Here is a 27,066-nt window from a genome sequence, read left to right on the forward strand (position 1 = left end):
GTGGGGACCCGGGGGGGGGACACCCCAAAATCTGAGACCCCCCCAGACCCCCCCCTGACCCCCCCTGACCCCCCCTGACCCCCCCTGACCCCCCTGACCCTTCCTCTTCCTCTTCTCTCTTCCAGGCTGTGAGCGGGACCCCTCCCCAAATAAATTCCTCCCAGCAGCTGCGGGTCCTGGGCTCTTTCTTTGGGAAAAGGGGGAGATCAAAGCCAATTTTGGGGGATTAAATCCATTTTTGGGGGTTTAAAGCCATTTTTGGGGGATTAAATCCATTTTTTGGGGGATTAAATCCATTTTTGGGGGGATTAAATCCATTTTTGGGGGGTTTAAATCTATTTTTGGGGGATTTAAATCCATTTTGGGGGATTAAATCCATTTTTGGGGGATTAAATCCATTTTTGGGGGGGGTTAAACTCATATTTTATGGGGTTTAAACTCATTTTTGGGGGTTTAAATCTGTTTTGGGGGGTTTAAAGCCATTTTTGGGGGGTTTAAATCTGTTTTGGGGGGGTTTAAATCCATTTTTGGGGGATTAAATCCATTTTTGGGGGTTTAAATCAATTTTTGGGGGGATTAAATCCATTTTTGGGGGGGTTTAACTCATTTTTGGGGGGTTTAAATCCATTTTGGGGGCATATAAATCCATTTTTGGGGATTTAAATCCATTTTTGGGGGGATTAAATCCATTTTTGGGAGGGTTTTAAACCCATTTTTGAGTGTTTTAAACCCATTTTGGGAGGGTTTTAACCCATTTTGGGGGGTTTAAATCCATATTTTGGGGGATTAAATCCATTTTTGGGGGGTTTAAATCCATTTTTGGGGGTTTAAATCCATTTTTGGGTCTTTAAACCCATTTTTTGGGGTTTAAAGCCATTTTTGGGGGAATTAAATCCATTTTTGGGGTTTAAACCCATTTTTGAGTGTTTTAAACCCATTTTTGGGGTTTAAATCCATTTTTGGGGGATTAAATCCATTTTTGGGGGGATTAAATCCATTTTTGGGGGTTTAAATCCATTTTTGGGGGGGTTAAATCCATTCTTGGGGGTTTAAACTCATTTTTGGGGGGATTAAATCCATTTTTGGGGGCTTTAAAGCCATTTTTAGGGGGTCTGAACCCATATTTTATGGGGTTTGAACCAATTTTTGGGGCTTTAAACCCATTTTTTGGGGTTTAAAGCCATTTTTGGGGGGTTTAAATCCATTTTTGGGGGTTTAAATCCATTTTTGGGGGGATTAAATCCATTTTTGGGGGGGTTTAAATCCATTTTTGGGGGGTTTAAATCCATTTTTGGGGGGATTAAATCCATTTTTGGGGGGTTTAAATCCATTTTTTGGGGTTTAAATCCATTTTTGGGGGGTTTAAATCAATTTTTGGGGGGTTTAAACTCATTTTTGGGGGGATTAAATCTGTTTTTGGGGGGTTTAAATCCATTTTTGGGGGGTCTGAACCCATATTTTATGGGGTTTGAACCAATTTTTGGGGCTTTAAACCCATTTTTTGGGGTTTAAAGCCATTTTTGGGGGGTTTAAATCCATTTTTGGGGGTTTAAATCCATTTTTGGGGGGTTAAACTCATTTTGGGGGGGTTTAAACTCAATTTTGGGGGATTAAATCCATTTTGGGGGGTTTAAATCCATTTTTGGGGGGGTTAAAGCCATTTTTGGGGGGATTAAATCCATTTTTGGGGGGTCTAAACTCATTTTGGGGGGGTTAGACCCATTTTGGGGGGATTTAAATCCATTTTTGGGGGATCTGAACCCATATTTTATGGGGTTTGAACCAATTATTGGTGGTTTAAACCCATTTTTTGGGGTTAAATCCATTTTTGGGGGGATTAAATCCATTTTTGGGGGGTTAAATCCATTTTTGGGGGATTTAAACTCATTTTTGGGGATTTAAATCCATTTTGGGGGGGGTTAAACTCATATTTTATGGGGTTTAAACTCATTTTTGGGGGCTTTAAATCTGTTTTGGGGGGGTTTAAATCCATTTTTTGGGGGGTTAAATTCATTTTGGGGGGATTAAATCCATTTTTGGGGAGTTTGAACCCGTATTTTATGGAGTTTGAACCAATTTTCGGGGGTTTAAACACATTTTTGGGGGTTAAAGCCATTTTTGGGTGTTTAAATCCATTTAGGGAGGCTTAAACTCATTTTGGGGGTTTAAACTCATTTTTGGGGGTTTAAACCCATTTTTTGGGGTTAAAGCCATTTTTGGGGGGGTTAAATCCATTTTGGGGGTTTAAATCCATTTTTGGGGGTTTAAATCCATTTTTGGGTCTTTAAACCCATTTTTTGGGGTTTAAATCCATTTTGGGGGATTAAACCCATTTTTGGGGGGATTAAATCCATTTTTGGGGATTTAAATCCATTTTTGGGGGGTTTAAATCCATTTTTGGGGGGTTTAAATCCATTTTTGGGGGGTTTAAATCCATTTTTGGGGGGTTTAAAGCCAATTTTGGGGTTTAAATCCATTTTTGGGGATTTAAACTCATTTTGGGGGGGTTTAAACTCATTTTGGGGAATTAAATCCATTTTTGGGGGGATTAAAGCCATTTTTGGGGGGGTTAAATCCATTTCTGGGGGGTTTAAACTCATTTTTGGGGGGTTTAAAGCCATTTTTGGGGGGGGGTTAAATGCATTTTTGGGGGATTAAATCCATTTTTGGGGGGGTTAAACTCATTTTTGGCGTTAAATCCATTTTTGGGGGGTTTAAATCCATTTTTGGGGGATTAAATCCATTTTTGGGGGATTAAATCCATTTTTGGGGGGTCTGAACCCATATTTTATGGGGTTTGAACCAATTTTTGGGGGTTTAAACCCATTTTTTGGGGTTTAAATCCATTTTTGGGGGGTTTAAAGCCATTTTTGGGGGGGTTTAAATCCATTTTTGGAGGGTTTAAAGCCAATTTTGGGGTTTAAAGCCATTTTTGGGGGGTTAAGTCCATTTTTGGGGGGTTAAATTCATTTTTGGGGGAATAAATCCATTTTTGGGGAATTAAATCCATTTTTGGGGGGGTTAAACTCATTTTTGGGGGGTTTAAATCCGTTTTTGGGGGGATTAAATCCATTTTTGGGTAGTTAAATCCATTTTGGGGGGGTTAAACTCATATTTTATGGGGTTTAAACTCATTTTTGGGGGGATTAAATCCATTTTTGGGGGATTAAATCCATTTTTGGGTCTTTAAACCCATTTTTTGGGGTTTTAATCCCATTTTTTGGGTTTTAAACCCATTTTTTGGGTGTTTTAACCCATTTTGGGGTGTTTTAACCCATTTTGGGGGGGTTTAAATCAATTTTGGGGGGTTTAAATCCATATTTTATGGGATTTGAACCAATTTTTGTGGGTTTAAACCCATTTTTTGGGGGTTAAATCCCATTTTTGGGGAGTTTAAATCCATTTTTGGGGGTTTTAAACCCATTTTTTGGGGTTTTAATCCCATTTTTGGGGTGTTTTAACCCATTTTTGGGGTTTTAAACCCATTTTTGGGGTGTTTTAAACCCTTTTTTTGGGGGTTTAATCCCATTTTTTGGGGTTTTAATCCCATTTTTGGGGGTGTTTTAACCCATTTTGGGGTGTTTTAACCCATTTTTGGGGGTTTAAATCCATATTTTATGGGGTTTGAACCAATTTTGGGGTGTTTTAATCCATTTTTTAGGGGTTAAATCCCATTTTTTGGGGTTTTAATCCCATTTTTGGTGGTTAAATCCCATTTTTGGGGTTTTAATCCCATTTTTGAGTGTTTTAAACCCATTTTGGGGTGTTTTAACCCATTTTTGAGTGTTTTAAACCCATTTTTTTGGGTTTTAAACCCATTTTTGGGGTGTTTTAACCCATTTTTGAGTGTTTTAAACCCATTTTGGGGTGTTTTAACCCATTTTGGGGGTTTTAAATCAATTTTGGGGGTTTAAATCCATATTTTATGGGGTTTAAACCAATTTTTGTGGGTTTAAACCCATTTTTGGGGGGTTAAATCCCATTTTTGGGGGTTAAATCCCATTTTTTGGGGTTTTAACCCATTTTGGGGGTGTTTTAACCCATTTTTGGGGGGTTAAATCCCATTTTTTGGGGTTTTAAATCCATTTTTGAGTGTTTTAAACCCATTTTTGAGTGTTTTAAACCCATTTTTTGGGGTTTTAACCCATTTTTGGGGTTTTAAACCCATTTTTGGGGTGTTTTAAACCCATTTTTGGGGTGTTTTAACCCATTTTTGAGTGTTTTAAACCCATTTTGGGGTGTTTTAAACCCATTTTTTGGGGGGTTAAATCCCATTTTTTGGGGTTTTAATCCCATTTTTGGGGGTTTTAACCCTTTTTTTGGGGTTTTAAACCCATTTTTGGGGGTTTTAATCCCATTTTTTGGGGGTTTTAAACCCATTTTTGGGGGTTTAAATCAATTTTTGAGGTCTTTTAAACCCATTTTTTGGGGGTTAAATCCCATTTTTGGGGTTTTAATCCCATTTTTGAGTGTTTTAAACCCATTTTTTTGGGTTTTAATCCCATTTTTGGGGGTGTTTTAAACCCATTTTGGGATGTTTTAACCCATTTTTGAGTGTTTTAAACCCATTTTTGGGGTTTTAATCCCATTTTTGGGGGTTTTAAACCCATTTTTGGGGGTTAAATCCCATTTTTTGGGGATTTAAATCCATTTTTGGGGGTTAAATCCCATTTTTTGGGGTTTTAAACCCATTTTTGGGGGTTTTAACCCTTTTTTTGGGGTTTTAATCCCATTTTTGGGGGTTAAATCCCATTTTTGAGTGTTTTAAACCCATTTTTTGGGGTTTTAATCCCATTTTTTGGGGTTTTAAACCCATTTTTGGGGTGTTTTAACCCATTTTTGAGTGTTTTAAACCCATTTTTTGGGGTTTTAATCCCATTTTTTGGGGTTTTAAACCCATTTTTTGGGGTTTTAATCCCATTTTTGGGGGTTAAATCCCATTTTTTTGGGTTTTAATCCCATTTTGGGGTGTTTTAACCCATTTTTGAGTGTTTTAAACCCATTTTTTTGGGGTTTTAATCCCATTTTTGGGGGTTTTAACCCTTTTTTTGGGGTTTTAAACCCATTTTTGGGGGTTTTAATCCCATTTTTGGGGGTTAAATCCCATTTTTTGGGGGTTTTAATCCCATTTTTGGGGGTTTTAAACCCATTTTTGGGGGTTAAATCCCATTTTTTGGGGTGTTTTAACCCATTTTTTGGGGTGTTTAAATCCATTTTTTGGGGTTTTAATCCCATTTTTTGGGGTTTTAATCCCATTTTTTGGGGGTTTTAATCCCATTTTTGGGGTGTTTTAAACCCATTTTTTGGGGTTTTAAACCCATTTTTGGGGTGTTTTAACCCATTTTTTGGGGGTTTTAATCCCATTTTTGGGGTTTTAAACCCATTTTTTGGGGTTTAAATCCATTTTTTGGGGGTAAAATCCCATTTTTGGGGTTTTAATCCCATTTTTGGAATTCTTTCCCCCAGGAAATTTGGAGAAACTCCTCATCTCTCTGTGACCCCTTTATTTACAATTTTTTGGGGGGGCTCTGCCCCCCTCACAGCACCTCTGATCCCCCCTCCCCAAAATCAAATATCCCCAAATAAACCCAAACTTCCTTAAATTAACCCTCCCTAAAATAAATAAAAATTTCTCTAAATTAAATACAATTTTTCCTAAAATAAATACAATTTTTTCTAAATTAAATACAAATTTTTCCTAAAATAAACACAAAATTTCCTAAAATAAATACATTTTTTCCTAAAATAAATACAATTTTTTCTAAAATAAATACAATTTTTCCTAAAATAAATACAATTTTTTCTAAATTAAATACAAATTTTCCTAAAATAAACACAAATTTCTCTAAAATAAACACAAATTTCCTAAAATAAACACAAATTTCTCTAAAATAAATACAAATTTTCTAAAATAAATACAAATTTCTCCAAAATAAATACAAATTTTCCTAAAATTAACATAAATTTTCCTAAAATTAACATAATTTTTCCTAAAATTAGCATAAATTTTCCTAAAATTAACATAATTTTTCCTAAAATAAATAAAAATTTCTTTAAAATAAATACAAATCTTCCTAAAATAAATACAAATTTGCCTAAAATAAATACAATTCCCCCCAAAATAAATAGAAATCCCCCAAATAAATATAAATCCCCCCAAATAAATACAAATTTGTCTAAAATAAATACAAATTTGCCTAAAATAAATACAAATTTCTCCAAAATTAACCCACCCCAAATAAATACAAACCCCCCCTTAAATAAAATCTACCCCCAAAATAAATTCAAATTCATCAAATTAACAAAATCTGCCCCAATAAATATTAAATTTCTCCCTGAATAAATAAAATTTTCTTGAATTAATACAAATTCAGGCAAAATTAATAGAAATTAATCCCAAAATAAATGAATTCACCCCAAAATAAACAAATTTACCCCAAAATAAACATAAATTTACCCCAAATAAACGAATTCACCCCAAAATAAATGAATTCACCCCAAAATAAATACAAATTTACCCCAAAATAAACAGATTTCACCCAAAATAAATAAAAATTTGCCCAAAATAAATGAATTCACCCCAAAATAAATACAAATTTACCCCAAATAAATACAAATTCAACCCAAAATAAACAAATTTACCCCAAAATAAACAAATTTACCCCAAATAAATACAAATTCACCCCAAAATGAACAAATTTCACCCCAAATAAACAAAAATTCACCCTAAATAAACAAATTCACCCCAAAATAAACAAATTTACCCCAAAATATATAAAAAATTGCCCAAAACAAATATAAATTCACCCAAAATAAGCAAATTCACCCCAAAATAAATGAATTCACCCCAAAATAAACAAATTTCACCCAGAATAAATAAAAATTTGCCCCAAATAAACAAAAATTCACCCAAAATAAACACAAATTCAGCCAAAATAAAAATTACCCAAAATAAATACAAATTCACCCCAAAATAAACCTAAATTCACCCCAAAATAAATAAAAATTCACCCCAAAATAAACGAATTTACCCCAAAATAAACAAATTTACCCCAAAATAAATACAAATTCACCCCAAAATAAACAAATTTACCCCAAAATGAATGAATTTACCCCAAAATAAATACAAATTCACCCCAAAATAAATGAATTCACCCCAAAATAAATAAAAATTTACCCCAAAATAAATGAATTCACCCCAAAATAAATACAAATTCACCCCAAAATAAACAAATTTGCCCCAAAATAAATACAAATTCAACCCAAAATGAACAAATTCACCCCAAATAAAAACAAATTCACCCCAAAATAAATACAAATTCACCCAAAATAAACAAATTCACCCCAAAATAAACAAATTTCACCCACAATAAATAAAAATTTGCCCAAAATAAACATAAATTCACCCAAAATAAACATAAATTCACCCAAAATAAACACAAATTCAGCCAAAAGAAATAAAAATTCACCCAAAATAAACAATTTCACCCAAAAATAAATACAAATTCAACCCAAAATAAACAAATTTACCCCAAAATAAATAAAAGTTACCCAAAATTAACAAATTCACCCCAAAATCTCCACCTGGGGGGGCCCCAAAATGAAACTCAGGGGAATAAAATGGGGGAAAAACCCCAAAATTTGGGAAAAGCAGCAGCAACTTTTGGGGTGAAACCCTGAAATTTGGAGATTTTGGAGGAGAGAGAAGCCCTGGGAATTTTGGGTCCAAATCCCAAATTTTGGGGATTTTTGGGGGAAAAATTCCCTGGGAATTTTGGGTCCAAATCCCAAATTTTGGGGATTTTTGGGGGAAAAATTCCCTGGGAATTTTGGGTCCAAATCCCAAATTTTGGGGATTTTTGGGGGATGAATTCCCTGGGAATTTTGGGTCCAAATCCCAAATTTTGGGGATTTTTGGGGGATGAATTCCCTGGGAATTTTGGGTCCAAATCCCAAATTTTGGGGATTTTTGGGGGGATGAATTCCCTGGGAATTTTGGGTCCAAATCCCAAATTTTGGGGATTTTTGGGGGAAAAATTTCCTGGGAATTTTGGGTCCAAATCCCAAATTTTGGGGATTTTTGGGGGATGAATTCCCTGGGAATTTTGGGTCCAAATCCCAAATTTTGGGGAATTTTGGGGGATGAATTCCCTGGGAATTTTGGGTCCAAATCCCAAATTTTGGGGATTTTTGAGGGGATGAATTCCCTGGGAATTTTGGGTCCAAATCCCGAATTTTGGGGATTTTTGGGGGAAAAATTCCCTGGGAATTTTGGGTCCAAATCCCAAATTTTGGGGATTTTTGGGGGATGAATTTCCTGGGAATTTTGGGTCCAAATCCCAGATTTTGGGGATTTTTGGGGTGAGGACGAATTCCCTGGGAATTTTGGGTCCAAATCCCAAATTTTGGGGGGAAAAACTCCCTGGGAATTTTGGGTCCAAATCCCAAATTTTGGGGATTTTTGAGGGAATGAATTCCCTGGGAATTTTGGGTCCAAATCCCAAATTTTGGGGATTTTTGGGGGATGAATTCCCTGGGAATTTTGGGTCCAAATCCCAAATTTTGGGGATTTTTGGGGGGATGAATTCCCTGGGAATTTTGGGTCCAAATCCCAAATTTTGGGGATTTTTGGGGGATGAATTCCCTGGGAATTTTGGGTCCAAATCCCAAATTTTGGGGATTTTTGGGGGGATGAATTCCCTGGGAATTTTGGGTCCAAATCCCAAATTTTGGGGATTTTTGGAGGGATGAATTCCCTGGGAATTTTGGGTCCAAATCCCAAATTTTGGGGATTTTTGGGGGATGAATTCCCTGGGAATTTTGGGTCCAAATCCCAAATTTTGGGGATTTTTGGAGGGAAAAATTCCCTGGGAATTTTGGGTCCAAATCCCAAATTTTGGGGATTTTTGGGGGAAAAATTCCCTGGGAATTTTGGGTCCAAATCCCAAATTTTGGGGATTTTTGGGGTGAGGATGAATTCCCTGGGAATTTTGGGTCCAAATCCCAAATTTTGGGGGAAAAATTCCCTGGAAATTTTGGGTCCAAATCCCAAATTTTGGGGGGAAAAATTCCCTGGGAATTTTGGGTCCAAATCCCAAATTTTGGGGGGAAAAATTCCCTGGGAATTTTGGGTCCAAATCCCAAATTTTGGGGGGAAAAATTCCCTGGGAATTTTGGGTCCAAATCCCAAATTTTGGGGGGAAAAATTCCTTGGGAATTTTGGGTCCAAATCCCAAATTTTGGGGATTTTTGGAGGGATGAATTCCCTGGGAATTTTGGGTCCAAATCCCAAATTTTGGGGATTTTTGGGGGATGAATTTCCTGGGAATTTTGGGTCCAAATCCCAAATTTTGGGGATTTTTGGGGGGAAAAATTCTCTGGGAATTTTGGGTCCAAATCCCGAATTTTGGGGATTTTTGGGGTGAGGATGAATTCCCTGGGAATTTTGGGTCCAAATCCCAAATTTTGGGGGGAAAAATTCCCTGGGAATTTTGGGTCCAAATCCCAAATTTTGGGGATTTTTGGGGGGATGAATTCCCTGGGAATTTTGGGGAGAAACTCCAGGGATTTGGGGACAAATCCTGGGAATTTGGGGAGAAATTTCAGGAATTTGGGGACAAATCCTGGGGATTTGGGGACAAACCCTGGAGATTTGGGGACAAACCCTGGGAATTTGGGGACAAATTCTGGAGATTTTGGGACAAATCCCGAGGATTTGGAGACAAACTCCAGGAATTTGGGGACAAACCCTGGAGATTTGGGGAGAAATTTCAGAGATTTGGGAACAAACCCCAGAGATTTTCCAGAGATTTGGGGACAAATCCTGGGGATTTGGGGACAAACTCCGGAGATTTGGGGACAAACTCTGGGAATTCGGGGAGAAATTTCAGGAATTTGGGGACAAACTCCAGGAATTTGGGGACAAATCCCAGGGATTTGGGGACAAACTCCAGAGATTTGGGAACAAACCCCAGGAATTTTGGGAGAAATTTCAGGAATTCGGGGACAAACCCTGGAAATTTGGGAACAAACTCCGGAGATTTGGGGACAAATCCTGGGAATTTGGGGACAAACTCCAGGAATTTGGGGACAAACCCTGGAGATTTGGGGAGAAATTTCAGAGATTTGGGAACAAACCCCAGAGATTTTCCAGAGATTTGGGGACAAACTCCAGGGATTTGGGGACAAACCCTGGAAATTCGGGGAGAAATTTCAGGGATTTGGGGACAAACCCCGGGAATCTGGGGACAAATCCCAGGGATTTGGGGACAAACTCCAGAGATTTGGGGACAAACTCTGGGAATTTGGGGAGAAATTTCAGGGATTTGGAGACAAACTCCAGGAATTTGGGGACAAACCCTGAAGATTTGGGGACAAACCCCAGAAAGAAACCCTGGAGATTTGGGGAGAAATTTCAGGAATTTGGGGACAAACCCCGGGAATTTGGGGACAAACCCCAGGAATTTGGGGAGAAATTTCAGGGATTTGGGGACAAACTCCAGGATTTGGGGACAAACCCCGGAGATTTTCCAAAGATTTGGGGACAAACCCCGGGAATTTGGGGACAAATTCTGGAGATTTTGGGACAAATCCCGAGGATTTGGAGACAAACTCCAGGAATCTGGGGACAAACCCTGGAGATCTGGGGACAAACCCCAGGATTTGGGGACAAACTCCAGAGATTTGGGGACAAACTCCAAAGATTGGGGACAAACCCTGGAAATTCGGGGAGAAATTTCAGGAATTCGGGGACAAACCCCGGGAATTTGAGGACAAATCCCAGGGATTTGGGGACAAACTTCAGGAATTTCGGGACAAACTCTGGGAATTCGGGGACAAACTCCAGGAATTTGGGGACAAATCCTGGGGATTTGGGGAGAAATTTCAGAGATTTGGGGACAAACTCCAGGATTTGGGGACAAACCCCAGGAATTTGGGGACAAATTCTGGAGATTTGGGGACAAACCCCAGCGATTTGGAGAGAAATTACAGGGATTTGGGGACAAATCCTGGGGATTCGGGGACAAACTCCAAAGATCTGGGGACAAACTCTGGAGATTTGGGGACAAACTCTGGAGATTTGGGGACAAATCCTGGGGATTTGGGAACAAACTCCAGAGATTTGGGGACAAACTCTGGGAATTTGGGGAGAAATTTCAGGGATTTGGGGACAAACCCCAGGAATTTGGGGAGAAATTTCAGGGATTTGGGGACAAACCCTGGAAATTTGGGAACAAACTCTGGAGATTTGGGGACAAATCCTGGGAATTTGGGGACAAACTCCAGGAATTTGGGGACAAACCCTGGAGATTTGGGGAGAAATTTCAGAGATTTGGGAACAAACCCCAGAGATTTTCCAGAGATTTGGGGACAAACTCTGGAGATTTGGGGACAAATCCTGGGGATTTGGGGAGAAATTCCAGAGATTTGGGGACAAACCCCAGGGATTTGGGGAGAAATTTCAGGGATTTGGGGACAAACCCTGGAGATTTGGGGACAAACTCCAAAGATTTGGGGACAAATCCTGGGGATTTGGGGAGAAATTTCAGAGATTTGGGGACAAACTCCAGGATTTGGGGACAAACTCCAGAGATCTGGGGACAAACCCTGGGAATTTGGGGACAAATTCTGGAGATTTTGGGACAAATCCCGAGGATTTGGAGACAAACTCCAGGAATTTGGGGACAAACCCAGGAATTTGGGGACAAACCCCGGGATTTTGGGGACAAATCCCGGGATTTTGGTGTTCCCTGCTCGTTTTGAGTCCGATTCCCGCTCGTGGCTCCGATCCCAGCAGTTCAGGGGTGAAATTCCGGCAGTTTTGGGGTGGAATCCCCAGGATTGCGGCTCCAGTTCCCGTCAGTTTTGGGGACAAAGTCCCAGCACTTTGTGACTCCAGAGCTCCCAATTCCAGAAATTCCCAATTACAGAAATTCCAAATTCCAGCAATTCCAGCAATTCCAAATTCCAAAAATTCCAGCAATTCCCAATTCCAGAAATTCCAAAAATTCCAGCAATTCCCAATTCCAGAAATTCCAAATTCCAACAATTCCAAATTCCAGAAATTCTGAATTCCAGCAATTCCAAAAATTCCAGCAATTCCCAATTCCAGCAATTCCAACAATTCCAAATTCCAGCAATTCTGAATTCCAGGAATTCCCAATTCCAGCAGATCTGAATTCCAGCAATTCCAACAATTCCAAATTCCAAAAATTCCAAAAATTCCGAATTCCAGCAGTTCTGAATCCCAGCAATTCTCAATTCCAGCAATTCCCAATTCCAGCAATTCCAAATTCCAGCAATTCCAACAATTCCAAATTCCAGAAATTCTGAATTCCAGCAATTCCCAATTCCAACAATTCCAAATTCCAGAAATTCTGAATTCCAGCAATTCCCAATTCCAGCAGATCTGAATTCCAGCAATTCCAACAATTCTGAATTCCAGAAATTCCAAATTCCAGCAATTCCAGCAATTCCGAATTCCAGCAGCTCCGAATTCCAAAAATTCCAAATTCCAGCAATTCCAAATTCCAGCAATTCCAAATTTCAGTAATTCCAAATTCCAGCAATTCCAAATTCCAGCAATTCCAAATTCCAGCAATTCCAAATTTCAGTAATTCCAAATTCCAGCAATTCCAGCAATTCCCAATTCCAGCAATTCCAGCAATTCTGAATTCCAGTAATTCCAAATTCCAGCAATTCCAAAAATTCTGAATTCCAGCAATTCCAAAAATTCCAGCAATTCCCAATTCCAGCAATTCTGAATTCCAGCAATTCCAAATTCCAGCAATTCCCAATTCCAGCAATTCACAATTCCAGCAATTCCAACAATTCCGAATTCCAGCAATTCCCAATTCCAGCAATTCCAACAATTCCCAATTCCAGCAATTCCCAATTCCAGCAGTTCCCAATTCCAACAATTCTGAATTCCAGAAATTCCAAATTCCAGTAATTCCAAAAATTCCAGAAATTCCCAATTCCAGCAATTCCAACAATTCCGAATTCCAGAAATTCTGAATTCCAACAATTCCCAATTCCAGCAGTTACAAATTCCAGCAATTCCCAATTCCAGCAATTCCCAATTCCAGCAATTCCCAATTCCAGCAGTTCCAGGATGAAACTCCGGAAATGTTTCCCGTCCCCGTTTTGGGATTAAAATCCTCAATTCTGGCTCCGGTCTGGGACTGAATTCTTGCTCGCTCCTTGTCCTGACCCCAATCCCAATCCCAATCCCATTTTATCCCAATCCCAAATTCACACATAATCCGACTCGCTGGACTGCGTCCTGCCCCAATCCCAATCCCAATCCCATTTTATCCCAATCCCAAATTCACACATAATCCGACTCGCTGGACTGCGTCCTGCCCCAATCCCAATCCCAATCCCATTTTATCCCAATCCCAATAAATTCACACATAAACCAACTCACTGGGCTGCGTCCTGCCCCAATCCCAATCCCATTTTACTCCAATCCCAATCCCATTTTATCCCATTTTATCCCAATCCCATTAAAATCACACGTAAGCCGACTCGCTGGATTGCGTCCTGCCCCAATCCCAATCCCATTTTATCCCAATCCCAATCCCAAAATCACACATAATCCGACTCGCTGGACTGCATCCAATCCCAATCCCAAATCCAATCCTAAATCCAAATCCCAATCCCAATATCACACATAATCTGACTCGTGGGACTGTGTCCTGCCCCAATCCCAAATCCAGATCCCAATCCAGATCCAAATCCAGATCCCAATCCCAATCCCAATCCCATTTTATCCCAATCCCATTAAATTCACACGTAAGCCGACTCGCTGGACTGCGTCCTGCCCCAATCCCAATCCCATTTTACTCCAATCCCAATCCCATTTTATCCCAATCCCAATCCCATTAAATTCACACGTAGGCCGACTCGCTGGACTGAGTCCAATCCCAATCCCAATCCCAATCCCATTTTATCCCATTTTATCCCATTTTATCCCAATCCCATTAAATTCACACGTAATCCGACTCGCTGGACTGCGTCCTGCCCCAATCCCAATCCCAATCCCAATCCCAATCCCATTTTATCCCATTTTATCCCAATCCCAAATCCCAAAATCACACATAAACCGACTCACTGGACTGCGTCCAATCCCAATCCATATCCCAATCCCATTTTATCCCATTTTATCCCAATCCCATTAAATTCACACGTAGGCCGACTCGCTGGACTGCGTCCTGCCCCAATCCCAATCCCATTTTACTCCAATCCCAATCCCAATCCCATTTTACCCCAATCCCATTAAATTCACACGTAGGCCGACTCACTGGACTGCGTCCTGCCCCAATCCCAATCCCAATCCCATTTTACTCCAATCCCAATCCCATTTTATCCCAATCCCAAAATCACACGTAGGCCGACTCGCTGGACTGAGTCCAATCCCAATCCTAATCCCATTCCCATTTTATCCCAATCCCAATCCCAATCCCATTAAATTCACACGTAGGCCGACTCGCTGGACTGCGTCCTGCCCCAATCCCAAATCCAAATCCCAATCCAAATCCAGATCCAGATCCAAATCCAAATCCCAATCCCAATCCCATTAAATTCACACATAAACCGACTCGCTGGACTGCGTCCTGCCCCAATCCCAATCCCAATCCCATTTTATCCCATTTTATCCCAATCCCATTAAATTCACACGTAGGCCGACTCGCTGGACTGAGTCCAATCCCAATCCCAATCCCAATCCCATTTTATCCCATTTTATCCCATTTTATCCCATTTTATCCCAATCCCATTAAAATCACACGTAAGCCGACTCGCTGGATTGAGTCCTGCCCCAATCCCAATCCCATTTTATCCCAATCCCAAATCCCAAAATCACACATAAACTGACTCGCTGGACTGCATCCAATCCCAATCCCAAATCCAATCCTAAATCCCAATCCCAATCCCAAAATCACACATAATCCGACTCGCTGGACTGCATCCTGCCCCAATCCCAATCCCAATCCCATTTTATCCCATTTTATCCCAATCCCATTAAAATCACACGTAGGCCGACTCGCTGGATTGAGTCCTGCCCCAATCCCAAATCCAAATCCCATTTTATCCCAATCCCAATCCCATTAAATTCACACGTAGGCCGACTCGCTGGGCTGCGTCCTGCTCCAATCCCTAATCCAAATCCCATTTTACTCCAATCCTAAATCCCAAATTCACACATAATCCGACTCGCTGGACTGAGTTCTGCCCCAATCCCAAATCCAAATCCCAATCCAAATCCAGATCCAAATCCAAATCCCAATCCCATTTTATCCCAATCCCAATCCCATTAAAATCACACGTAGGCCGACTCGCTGGACTGCGTCCTGCCCCAATCCCATTTTATCCCAATCCCAATCCCAATCCCAATCCCATTAAATTCACACGTAGGCCGACTCGCTGCACTGCATCCTGCCCCAATCCCAATCCCATTTTACTCCAATCCCAATCCCATTTTATCCCAATCCCAATCCCATTAAATTCACACGTAGGCCGACTCGCTGGACTGCGTCCTGCCCCAATCCCAATCCCATTTTATCCCATTTTATCCCAATCCCATTAAATTCACACGTAGGCCGACTCGCTGGGCTGAGTCCAATCCCAATCCCATTTTATCCCATTTTATCCCATTTTATCCCATTTTATCCCATTTTATCCCATTTTACTCCAATCCCAATCCCATTAAATTCACACGTAGGCCGACTCGCTGGACTGCGTCCTGCCCATGGCGGGCGCGGGCGCCGCCGGCTCCTTCCTGCGCGCCTCCCCCAGGGATTTGCGGCGCGCCCGGGCCCCGCGCACGGCGGCGCGCACCTTGCGCCAGCCCAGGTGGTTGAGCTCGGCCAGGTTGAGCAGGACGCAGACGCCGGAGACGGCGAACATGAAGACGAGGAAGACGCTCTTCTCGGTGGGCCGCGACACGGGGCAGCACGCGGAAACCGACCCGCTGGACTGAGTCCTGCCCCAATCCCAATCCCAAATCCCAAATCCCAAATCCAAATCCAAATATCACACGTAAACCGACCCGCTGGACTGAGTCCTGCCCCAATCCCAATCCCAATCCCAAATCCCAAATTCCAAATATCACACATAAATCAACCCGCTGGACTGAGTCCTGACCCAATCCCAATCCCAAATCCCAGTCCCAATCCCATTTTATCCCAATCCCAAAATCACATATAAACCAACTCGTGGGACGGTGTCCTGCCCCAATCCCAAATCCAATCCCAATCCCATTAAAATCACACATAAACTGACTCGCTGGACTGCGTCCTGCCCCAATCCCAATCCCATTTTATCCCATTTTATCCCAATCCCATTAAATTCACACGTAGGCCGACTCGCTGGACTGCGTCCTGCCCCAATCCCAATCCCATTTTATCCCAATCCCATTAAATTCACACGTATGCCGACTCGCTGGACTGCGTCCTGCCCATGGCGGGCGCGGGCGCCGCCGGCTCCTTCCTGCGCGCCTCCCCCAGGGATTTGCGGCGCGCCCGGGCCCCGCGCACGGCGGCGCGCACCTTGCGCCAGCCCAGGTGGTTGAGCTCGGCCAGGTTGAGCAGGACGCAGACGCCGGAGACGGCGAACATGAAGACGAGGAAGACGCTCTTCTCGGTGGGCCGCGACACGTAGCACTCCACCTCCTTGACGCACGGGTAGCGGTCGCACTCGAAGATGGCCGGCACGCGGAATCCGTACAGGAAGTACTGACCGCCCAGGAAGCCGATCTCCAGAGCGTTCCGGAACACCACCTGCGGCCGCGGGGACGGGGACGGGGGGAAATGATGGAGTTAATCGTGGGATCTGTCGTGGGATCCGTCATGGGATCCGTCATGGGATCCGTCATGGGATCCGTCATGGGATCCGTCATGGGATCCGTCATGGGGCCAGGACAGGGATAAATGATGTAATTAATCATGGGATCAATCATAGGATCCATCATGGGATCCATTATGGTATCAATCATGGGATCCATCATGGTATCAATCACGGGATCAATCATGGGATCAATCACGGGATCAATCATGGGATCGATCACGGGGCAGGGACGGGGATAAATGATGTAATTAATCAAGGGATCCATCATGGGATCCGTCATGGGGTCAAACACGGGGTGGGGACGGGGGTAAATCATGTAATTAATCATATAATCGATCATGGGATCGATCACGGGGTCGATCACGGGGCAGGGACGGGGATAAATGATGTAATTGATCATGGGATCCGTCATGGGATCCATCATGGGATCGATCACAGGGCAGGGATGGGGATAAATGACACAGTTAATCATGGGATCAATCATGGGATCGATCACGGGGCCAGGACGGGGATAAATGACACAGTTGATCATGGGATCCATCATGGGATCAATCATGGGATCAATCATGGGATCGATCATGGGATCGATCATGGGATCGATCACAGGGCAGGGATGGGGATAAATGACACAGTTGATCGTGGGATCCATCATGGGCTCCATCATGGGATCGATCATGGGATCCATCATGGGATCAATCATGGGATCCATCATGGGCTCCATCATGGGATCGATCATGGGATCCATCATGGGATCAATCATGGGATCCATCATGGGATCAATCACGGGGTGGGGACGGGGATAAATGACACAATTGATCATGGGATCCATCGTGGGATCGATCATGGGATCAATCATGGGATCCATCATGGGATCAATCATGGGATCAATCACGGGATCAATCATGGGATCGATCGTGGGATCAATCACGGGGCAGGGACGGGGATAAATGACACAGTTAATCATGGGATCAATCATGGGATCGATCATGGGATCCATCATGGGATCCATCACGGGGCAGGGACGGGGATAAATGACACAGTTGATCATGGGATCAATCATGGGATCGATCATGGGATTAATCATGGGGCAGGGACGGGGATAAATCATATAATTAATAATATAATTGATTATGGGATCAATCATGGGATCAATCATGGGATCCATCATGGGATCCATCATGGGATCGATCATGGGATCGATCACGGGGCGGGGACGGGGATAAATGACACAGTTGATCATGGGATCAATCATGGGATCAATCATGGGGTCAATCACGGGGCGGGGACGGGGATAAATGATGTAATTAATCATGGGATCAATCATGGGATCGATCATGGGGTCGATCATGGGATCCATCATGGGGCGGGAATGGGGATAAATGACACAGTTGATCATGGGGTCAATCATGGGATCGATCATGGGGTCTATCACGGGGCGGGGACGGCGGTAAATGACACAGTTGATCATGGGATCGATCACGGGGCGGGGACAGGGATAAATGACACAGTTAATCACGGGATCAATCGTGGGATCAATCATGGGATCAATCATGGGATCAATCACGGGATCAATCATGGGGTGGGGACAGGGCAGGGACAGGGATAAATGACACAGGTGATCATGGGATCAATCACGGGATCAATCACGGGGTCAATCATGGGGGCAGGAAGGGGATCAATCACAGGATCAATCACGGGATCAATCACGGGGCGGGGACGGGGATAAATGACACAGTTAATCACGGGATCAATCGTGGGATCAGTCATGGGATCAATCATGGGATCAATCACGGGGTCAATCACAGGGTCAATCATGGGGCAGGGAGGGGATAAATCACACAATCGATCATGGGATCAATCACGGGATCAATCACGAGATCAATCATGGGATCATCCATGTGATCAATCACAGGGTCAGGTATGGGGTCAATCATGGGATCAATCACAGGATCAATCCCAATCCCAGGATCCCAACCCCAGGATCCCAATCCAGGGATCCCAACCCCAGGATCCCAATCCCGGGATCCCAATCCCAGGATCCCAATCCCGGGATCCCAATCCCAGGATCCCAATCCCGGGATCCCAACTCCAGGATCCCAACCCCAGGATCTCAATCCCAGGATCCCAACCCCGGGATCCCAATCCAGGGATCCCAATCCCAGGATCCCAGCCTTTCTTTTATGCAATTTTCACCCCCAACCCTTCCTCTGATCAATTTTTCACCCCTCAGACCCTTTTTTTATGCATTTTTCACCCCCCACACCCTTTTTTTACACAATTTTCACCCTCAGACCCTTTTTTAATACCATTTTTCCCCCCCTCCCCCCTCTCCCCGCTCTCTCCCGCACACCTGGATCACGTAAAACCTGGAGATCCCCTCCTGCCTCTTGGCCTTGGCGCTGCGGGGCGGCCGCGCCGTCGCCTCGGGCTCGGTACCGCCGGCGGTTCCGGCTGTGCCGGCGGTTCCGGCGGCGCCGGCGCGGCGCGCGTCCAGCAGCGGCTGCAGGAAGGAACAGCGTCGCTCGCGCTGTTTGGCCGCCTGATGCACGGAGTAGGTGATGAAGCAGAGGCTGGGGGTGCAGACCAGAATGATCTGGAACACCCAGTAGCGGATGTGCGAGATGGGGAAGGCGCGGTCGTAGCAGGCCTGGTTACAGCCGGGCTGGAGGGTGTTGCACATGAACATGGTCTGCTCGTCCTCGTACACCGTCTCGCCCACGATGGCCACGATCAGGATGCGGAAAATCACCACCACCGTCAGCAGGATCCTGTCAGGCGGAGGAAAACACCGCCACTGTCAGCAGGATCCTGTCAGGGTGTAGGGAAAATCACCACCACCGTCAGCAGGATCCTGTCAGGGTGTAGGGAAAATCACCACCACTGTCAGCAGGATCCTGTCAGGGTGTAGGGAAAATCACCACCACCGTCAGCAGGATCCTGTCAGGCGGAGGAAAAACACCGCCATCATCAGCAGGATCCTGTCAGGTGGACAAAATCACCGCCACTGTCAGGAGGATCCTGTCAGGGTGTAGGGAAAATCACCACCACAGTCAGCAGGATCCTGTCAGGTGGAGGAAAACACCGCCACCGTCAGCAAGATCTGATTGTTGTGTGGGGAAATCACTGCCACCATCAGCAGGATCCTGTCAGGCGGAGGAAATCACCGCCACCGTCAGCAGGATCCTGTCAGGCGGAGGAAAACACCGCCATCATCAGCAGGATCCTGTCAGGCGGAGGAAAAACACCGCCACAGTCAGCAGGATCCTGTCAGGGTGTAGGGAAAATCACCACCACAGTCAGCAGGATCCTGTCAGGGTGTAGGGAAAATCACCACCACAGTCAGCAGGATCCTGTCAGGCGGAGGAAAAACACCACCATCGTCAGCAGGATCCTGTCAGGCGGAGGAAAACACCACCATCATCAGCAGGATCCTGTCAGGTGGACAAAATCACCACCATCATCAGCAGGATCCTGTCAGGCGGAGGAAAACACCACCACCGTCAGCAGGATCCTGTCAGGTGGACAAAATCACCACCAGTGTCAGCAGGATCCTGTCAGGGTGTAGGGAAAATCACCGCCACTGTCAACAGGATCCTGTCAGGCGGAAAAAATCACCACCACCGTCAGCAGGATCCTGTCAGGCGGACAAAATCACCACCACCGTCAGCAGGATCCTGTCAGGTGGACAAAATCACCACCACAGTCAGCAGGATCCTGTCAGGCGGAGGAAAACACCACCATCATCAGCAGGATCCTGTCAGGCGGAGAAAATCACCACCACAGTCAGCAGGATCCTGTCAGGCGGACAAAATCGCCGCCACCATCAGCAGGATCCTGTCAGGCGGAGGAAAACACCGCCACCGTCAGCAGGATCTGATTGTTGTGTGGGGGAAATCACCACCACAGTCAGCAGGATCCTGTCAGGCGGAGGAAAACACCGCCACCATCAGCAGGATCCTGTCAGGCGGAGGAAAACACCGCCATCGTCAGCAGGATCCTGTCAGGCGGAGGAAATCACCACCACCGTCAGCAGGATCCTGTCAGGCGGAGGAAAACACCACCACCGTCAGCAGGATCCTGTCAGGCGGACAAAATCACCACCACCGTCAGCAGGATCCTGTCAGGCGGAGGAAAACACCACCACCATCAGCAGGATCCTGTCAGGGTGTAGGGAAAATCACCACCAAAGTCAGCAGGATCTGATTGTTGTGGGGGAAAATCATCACCACCGTCAGCAGGATCCTGTCAGGCGGAGGAAAACACCGCCACAGTCAGCAGGATCCTGTCAGGTGGACAAAATCACCACCACAGTCAGCAGGATCTGATTGTTGTGTGTGGGAAATCACCACCACCATCAGCAGGATCCTGTCAGGCGGAGGAAAACACCGCCATCGTCAGCAGGATCCTGTCAGGCGGACAAAATCACCGCCACAGTCAGCAGGATCCTGTCAGGCGGAGGAAAACACCGCCACTGTCAGCAGAATCCTGTCAGGCGGAGGAAAACACCGTCACCGTCAGCAGGATCCTGTCAGGCGGAGGAAAACACCGCCACCGTCAGCAGGATCCTGTCAGGCGGAGGAAAACACCGCCACCGTCAGCAGGATCCTGTTAGGCGGAGGAAAACACCGTCACCATCAGCAGGATCCTGTCAGGGTGTAGGGAAAATCACCACCACCGTCAGCAGGATCCTGTCAGGTGGAGGAAAACATCGCCACTGTCAGCAGGATCCTGTCAGGCGGACAAAATCACCACCACAGTCAGCAGGACCCCGTTGTGGGGTGGTACCGAGTGTGGTACCAGGGATGGGGTACTGGGGTGGGACCAGGGTGGTACCAGGGTTGTACCGGGGGTGGTACCGGGGGTGGTACTGGGGGTGGTACTGGGGGTGGTACTGGGGGTGGTATTGGGGTGGTATCGGATGGTACCGGGGGTGGTACCGGGGATGGGGTACTGAGGTGGTACCGGGGGTGGTACCGGGGGTGGTACTGGGGATGGTACCAGGATGGTACCGGGGGTGGTATCGGGGGTGGTACCGGGGATGGGGTACTGAGGTGGTACTGACGTGGTACTGGGGTGGTACCGGGGATGGTACTGGGGATGGTACCAGGATGGTACTGGGGGTGGTACTGGGGGTGGTACTAGGGTGGTATCGGATGGTACCGGGGGTGGTACCGGGGATGGGGTACTGAGGTGGTACTGGGGTGGTACTGGGGTGGTACCGGGGGTGGTACTGAGGGTGGTATTGGGGTGGTATCGGATGGTACCGGGGGTGGTACCGGGGATGGGGTACTGAGGTGGTACTGGGGTGGTACCGGGGGTGGTACTGGGGGTGGTACTGGGGGTGGTACTGGGGATGGTACTGGGGATGGTACCGGGGGTGGTACCGGGGATGGGGTACTGAGGTGGTACTGAGGTGGTACTGGGGTGGTACCGGGTTGGGAACAGGGTGGTTCTGGGGGTAGGACAGGGGGTGGTACCTGGATGGTACCGGGGGTGGTATCGGGGATGGTACCGGGGATGGTACTGGGGGTGGTACCGGGGGTGGTATCGGATGGTACCGGGGCGGTACTGGGGTGGTACCAGGGGTGGTACCGGGGTTGGTATCGGGGCTGGGGTACTGGGATGGTACCGGGATAGTACCGGGATGGTACCAGGGGTGGTACTGGGGGTGGTACCGGGGTGGTATCAGATGGTACCGGGGCGGTACTGGGTTGGTACCAGGGTTGGTATCGGGGCTGGGGTACTGGGATGGTACTGGGATGGTACCGGGATAGTACCGGGATGGTACCAGGGGTGGTACTGGGGGTGGTACCGGGGCTGGGGCACCTGGGGGGCACCTGGGAGGAACCTGGGGGTGCCTGGGGACGCCTGGGGGCACCTGGGGACATGGGGCACCCCTTGGGGACACAAGAGCCTCACCTGGGGCTCACCTGGGGGACAGGGGGCTCACCTGGGGACATGAGAGCCTCCCCTGGGGACACGAGAGCCTCACCTTGGGGACACGAGAGCCTCCCCTGGGGCTCACCTGGGGACAGGGGGCTCACCTGGGGACAGGAGAGCCTCACCTTGGGGACACGAGAACCTCCCCTGGGGACACGAGAGCCTCCCCTGGGGACATGAGAGGCTCCCCTGGGGACACGAGAGCCTCACCTGGGGCTCACCTGGGGACAGGGGGCTCACCTGGGGACAGGAGAGCCTCACCTTGGGGACACGAGAACCTCCCCTGGGGACATGAGAGGCTCCCCTGGGGACATGAGACCCTCACCTGGGGCTCACCTGGGGCTCACCTGGGGACACGAGAGCCTCACCTTGGGGACAGGAGCCTCCCCTGGGGACACGTGGCTCACCTGGGGACAGGGGGCTCACCTGGGGCTCCCCTGGGGACAGGAGCCTCCCCTTGGGGACACGAGAGGCTCCCCTGGGGACATGAGAGGCTCCCCTGGGGACACGAGAGCCTCACCTGGGGCTCACCTGGGGACAGGGGGCTCACCTGGGGACAGGAGAGCCTCCCCTTGGGGACACGAGAGGCTCCCCTGGGGACATGAGAGGCTCACGTGGGGACATGAGACCCTCACCTAGGGCTCCCCTTGGGGACAGGTGCCTCACCTTGGGGACACATGGCTCACCTTGGGGACATGAGACCCTCACCTGGGGCTCACCTTGGGGACAGGAGCCTCACCTTGGGGACACGAGAGCCTCCCCTGGGGACACGTGGCTCACCTGGAGCTCCCCTGGGGACACGTGGCTCACCTTGGGGACGTGACCCTCCCCTGGGGACACGTGGCTCACCTTGGGGACACGTGGCTCACCTTGGGGACACGTGGCTCACCTGGGGACACCTAGCTCAGCCGGGGCTCACCCGGGGACAGCGCAGCCCGTGGGCGGCCCTGAGCCAGCGGCTCACCTGGCCCTGAGGTCACACCTGGCCTGGAGGGTGACACCTGGCCCTGAGGGTGACACCTGGCCCTGGGGTCACACCTGGCCCTGGGGGTCCCTGGGGGTCACACCTGGCCCTGAGGGTGACACCTGGCCCTGGGGGGTCACACCTGGCCTGGGGGTGACACCTGGCCCTGGGGGTCACACCTGGCCTGGGGGTGACACCTGGCCTGGAGGGTGACACCTGGCCCAGGGGGTGATACCTGGCCCTGAGCCAGCGGCTCACCTGGCCCTGAGGTCACACCTGGCCTGGGGGTGACACCTGGCCCTGGGGGTGACACCTGGCCTGGAGGGTGACACCTGGCCCTGGGGGGTCACACCTGGCCTGGAGGGTGACACCTGGCCCTGGGGGGGTGACACCTGGCCCAGGGGGTGACACCTGGCCCTGGGGGGTCACACCTGGGCCTGGGGGTGACACCTGGCCTGGAGGGTGACACCTGGCCCTGGGGGTCCCTGGGGTGTCACACCTGGCCCTGGGGTCACACCTGGCCCTGGGGGTGACACCTGGCCCTGAGGGTGACACCTGGCCCTGGGGGTCCCTGGGGTGTCACACTTGTCCTGGGGGTGTCACACCTGGCCCTGGAGGGTGACACCTGTCCTCCCCCCGCGGCTGTCCCAGTGCCACCAGTGTCCCCTGTGTCCCCAATGTCCCCAGTGCCACCAATGTCACCAGTGTGTCCCCAGTGTCCCCAGTGTCACCAGTACCTCCAGTGTCCCCAGTGTCACTGGTGCCACCGGTGTCCCCAGTGTCCCCAATGTCCCCAGTGTCCCCAGTATCCCCAGTGTCCCCAATGTCCCCAATGTCCCCAATGTCCCCAGTGTCCCCAGTGTCCCCAATGTCCCCATTGCCACCGGTGCCACCAGTGTCCCCAGTATCCCCAGTATCCCCAGTATCCCCAGTATCCCCAGTGTCCCCAGTGTCCCCAGTATCCCCAGTATCCCCAGTGTCCCCAGTGTCCCCAGTGTCCCCAGTGTCACCAGTGTCACCAGTGGATTTGGGGGTCCCGGGGGGATTTGGGGGATCCAGGGGGGGTCCCAGGATGGGGGGGGAGGGGAGGGGACACCTCAGGGGACACCCTGGGGACACCCTGGGGACACCTCAGGGGACACCTCAGGGGACACCCTGGGGACACCCTGGGGACACCCTGGGGACACCTCAGGGGACACCCCTGGGGACACCCTGGGGACACCGGGGGAGCCTGGAGGAATCCGGAGGTCGGGGGGGGATCCGGGGGGATCTGGGAGGATTTGGGGGATCGCGGGGTGATTTTGGGGGGGTTCAGAGGGATTTTGGGGGGTCCCTGGGGGATCTGGGGGTGATTTTGGGGGGGGTCCTGGTGGGATTTTGGGGTCCCGGGGGGGTCTGGGGGATCTCGGGGTGATTTTGGGGGGGGTTCAGAGGGATTTTGGGGTCCCTGGGGGATCTCGGGGTGATTTTGGGGGGGGTTCAGAGGGATTTTGGGGTCCCTGGGGGGGTCTGGGGGATCTCGGGGTGATTTTGGGGGGGGGTCCTGGTGGGATTTTGGGGTCCCGGGGGGATCTGGGGGATCTCAGGGTGATTTTGGGGGGGGTCCAGAGGGATTTTGGGGGGTCCCGGGGGGATCTGGGGGATCTCGGGGTGATTTTGGGGGGGGTTCAGAGGGATTTTGGGGTCCCTGGGGGATCTCGGGGTGATTTTGGGGGGGGTCCAGAGGGATTTGGGGGGTCCCTGGGGGATCTGGGGGATCTCAGGGTGATTTTGGGGGGGGTTCAGAGGGATTTGGGGGTCCCGGGGGGATCTGGGGGATCTTGGGGTGATTTTGGGGGGGTTCAGAGGGATTTGGGGGTCCCGGGGGGGTCTGGGGAGATTTGGGGGATCTCGGGGGGATTTTTGGGGGGGTCCTGGTGGGATTTTGGGGTCCGGGGGGGTCTGGGGGATCTCGGGGGGATCTGGACGGACTTGTGGGATCCTGAGGTGATTTTGGGGAGGGGTCCAGGTGGATTTGGGGGGTCCCGGGGGGATCTGGGGGGATCTGGGGGATCTCGGGGTGATTTGGGGGGGGGGTCCAGGTGGGATTTTGAGGTCCGGGGGTGATTTGGGGGGGGTCCCGGTGGGATTTTGGGGTCCGGGGGGGGATCCAGGTGGGATTTTGGGGTCTCGGGGTGATTTGGGGGGGATCCAGGTGGGATTTTGGGGTCTCGGGGTGATTTGGGGGGGGTCCTGGTGGGATTTTGGGGTCTGGGGGGGTTTGGGGGAATCCAGGAGGATTTTGGGGGGGGTCCTGGTGGGATTTTGGGATCTCGGGGTGATTTTTGGGGGGGGTCCCGGTGGGATTTTGGGTTCCGGGGGGGGTCCCGGTGGGATTTTGGGGTCCGGGGTGATTTGGGGGGGGGTCCAGGTGGGATTTTGGGGTCGGGGGTGATTTGGGGGGGGTCCCGGTGGGATTTTGGGATCTCGGGGTGATTTTGGGGGGGGTCCTGGTGGGATTCTGGGATCTCGGGGTGATTTGGGGGGGTCCCGGTGGGATTTTGGGATCTCGGGGTGATTTGGGGGGGGGTCCCGGTGGGATTTTGGGGTCCGGGGGGGTCTCGGGGGGGTCCTGGTGGGATTTTGGGGTCGGGGGTGATTTTGGGGGGGTCCAGGTGGGATTTTGGGATCCGGGGGTGATTTTGGGGGGGGTCCCGGTGGGATTTTGGGATCTCGGGGTGATTTTGGGGGGGTCCCGGTGGGATTTTGGGGTCTGGGGGGGGTTGGGGGGATCCAGGAGGATTTTGGGGGGGGGTTCTGGTGGGATTTTGGGATCTCGAGGTGATTTTGGGGGGGTCCAGGTGGGATTTTGGGGTCTCGGGGTGATTTGGGGGGGGTCCCGGTGGGATTTTGGGATCTCGGGGTGATTTGGGGGGGGTCCCGGTGGGATTTTGGGGTCCGGGGGGGCCTGGGGGGGGGTCCAGGTGGGATTTTGGGGCGGGGGTCGCAGCCTGACCTGCCGATCATGGTTGAGTGCTGCTGCACCGCCGCCTCCAGCAGCCGCTCCAGGATGGTCCATTCGCCCATGGCTCCGGGCCGGGGGGCGCCGGGACCCCCCCGGGACCCCCCCGGGACCCCCCCGGGACCCCCCCGATCCCCCGGGATCCCCCCGGGATCCCCCGGGATCCCCCCTGGATCCCCCCGGGCCCCCCCGCCTCAGCAGCGCCGCCCCCCCCGCCCCCCGGGATCGGGCGGATCCAGCGGATCCCCGGGATCCATCGGCGCGGCCGCCCCGGCCGGGCGGGAGGGGCGGGACTGGGAGGGACTGGGAGGGA

General features: G+C 48.8%; 1 protein-coding gene across 1 annotated transcript; it reads right to left on the reverse strand.

The window, feature by feature from the left end:
* Nucleotides 1–16,334: 16,334 nt before the first annotated feature.
* On the reverse strand, nucleotides 16,335–26,866 carry LOC131590047 (gap junction delta-2 protein-like). Its single transcript, XM_058859888.1, has 3 exons — nucleotides 26,748–26,866; nucleotides 19,199–19,616; nucleotides 16,335–16,781 (listed from the first exon to the last, which is right to left on the reverse strand). Exons 1-3 carry the CDS (start codon nucleotides 26,816–26,818, stop codon nucleotides 16,425–16,427), a joined length of 846 nt encoding a protein of 281 aa, XP_058715871.1. The 5' UTR covers nucleotides 26,819–26,866; the 3' UTR covers nucleotides 16,335–16,424.
* Nucleotides 26,867–27,066: the final 200 nt, after the last annotated feature.

The sequence above is a fragment of the Poecile atricapillus genome, chromosome 31, assembly GCF_030490865.1.
Source record: "Poecile atricapillus isolate bPoeAtr1 chromosome 31, bPoeAtr1.hap1, whole genome shotgun sequence".
Classification (NCBI taxonomy): Eukaryota; Metazoa; Chordata; class Aves; order Passeriformes; family Paridae; genus Poecile; species Poecile atricapillus.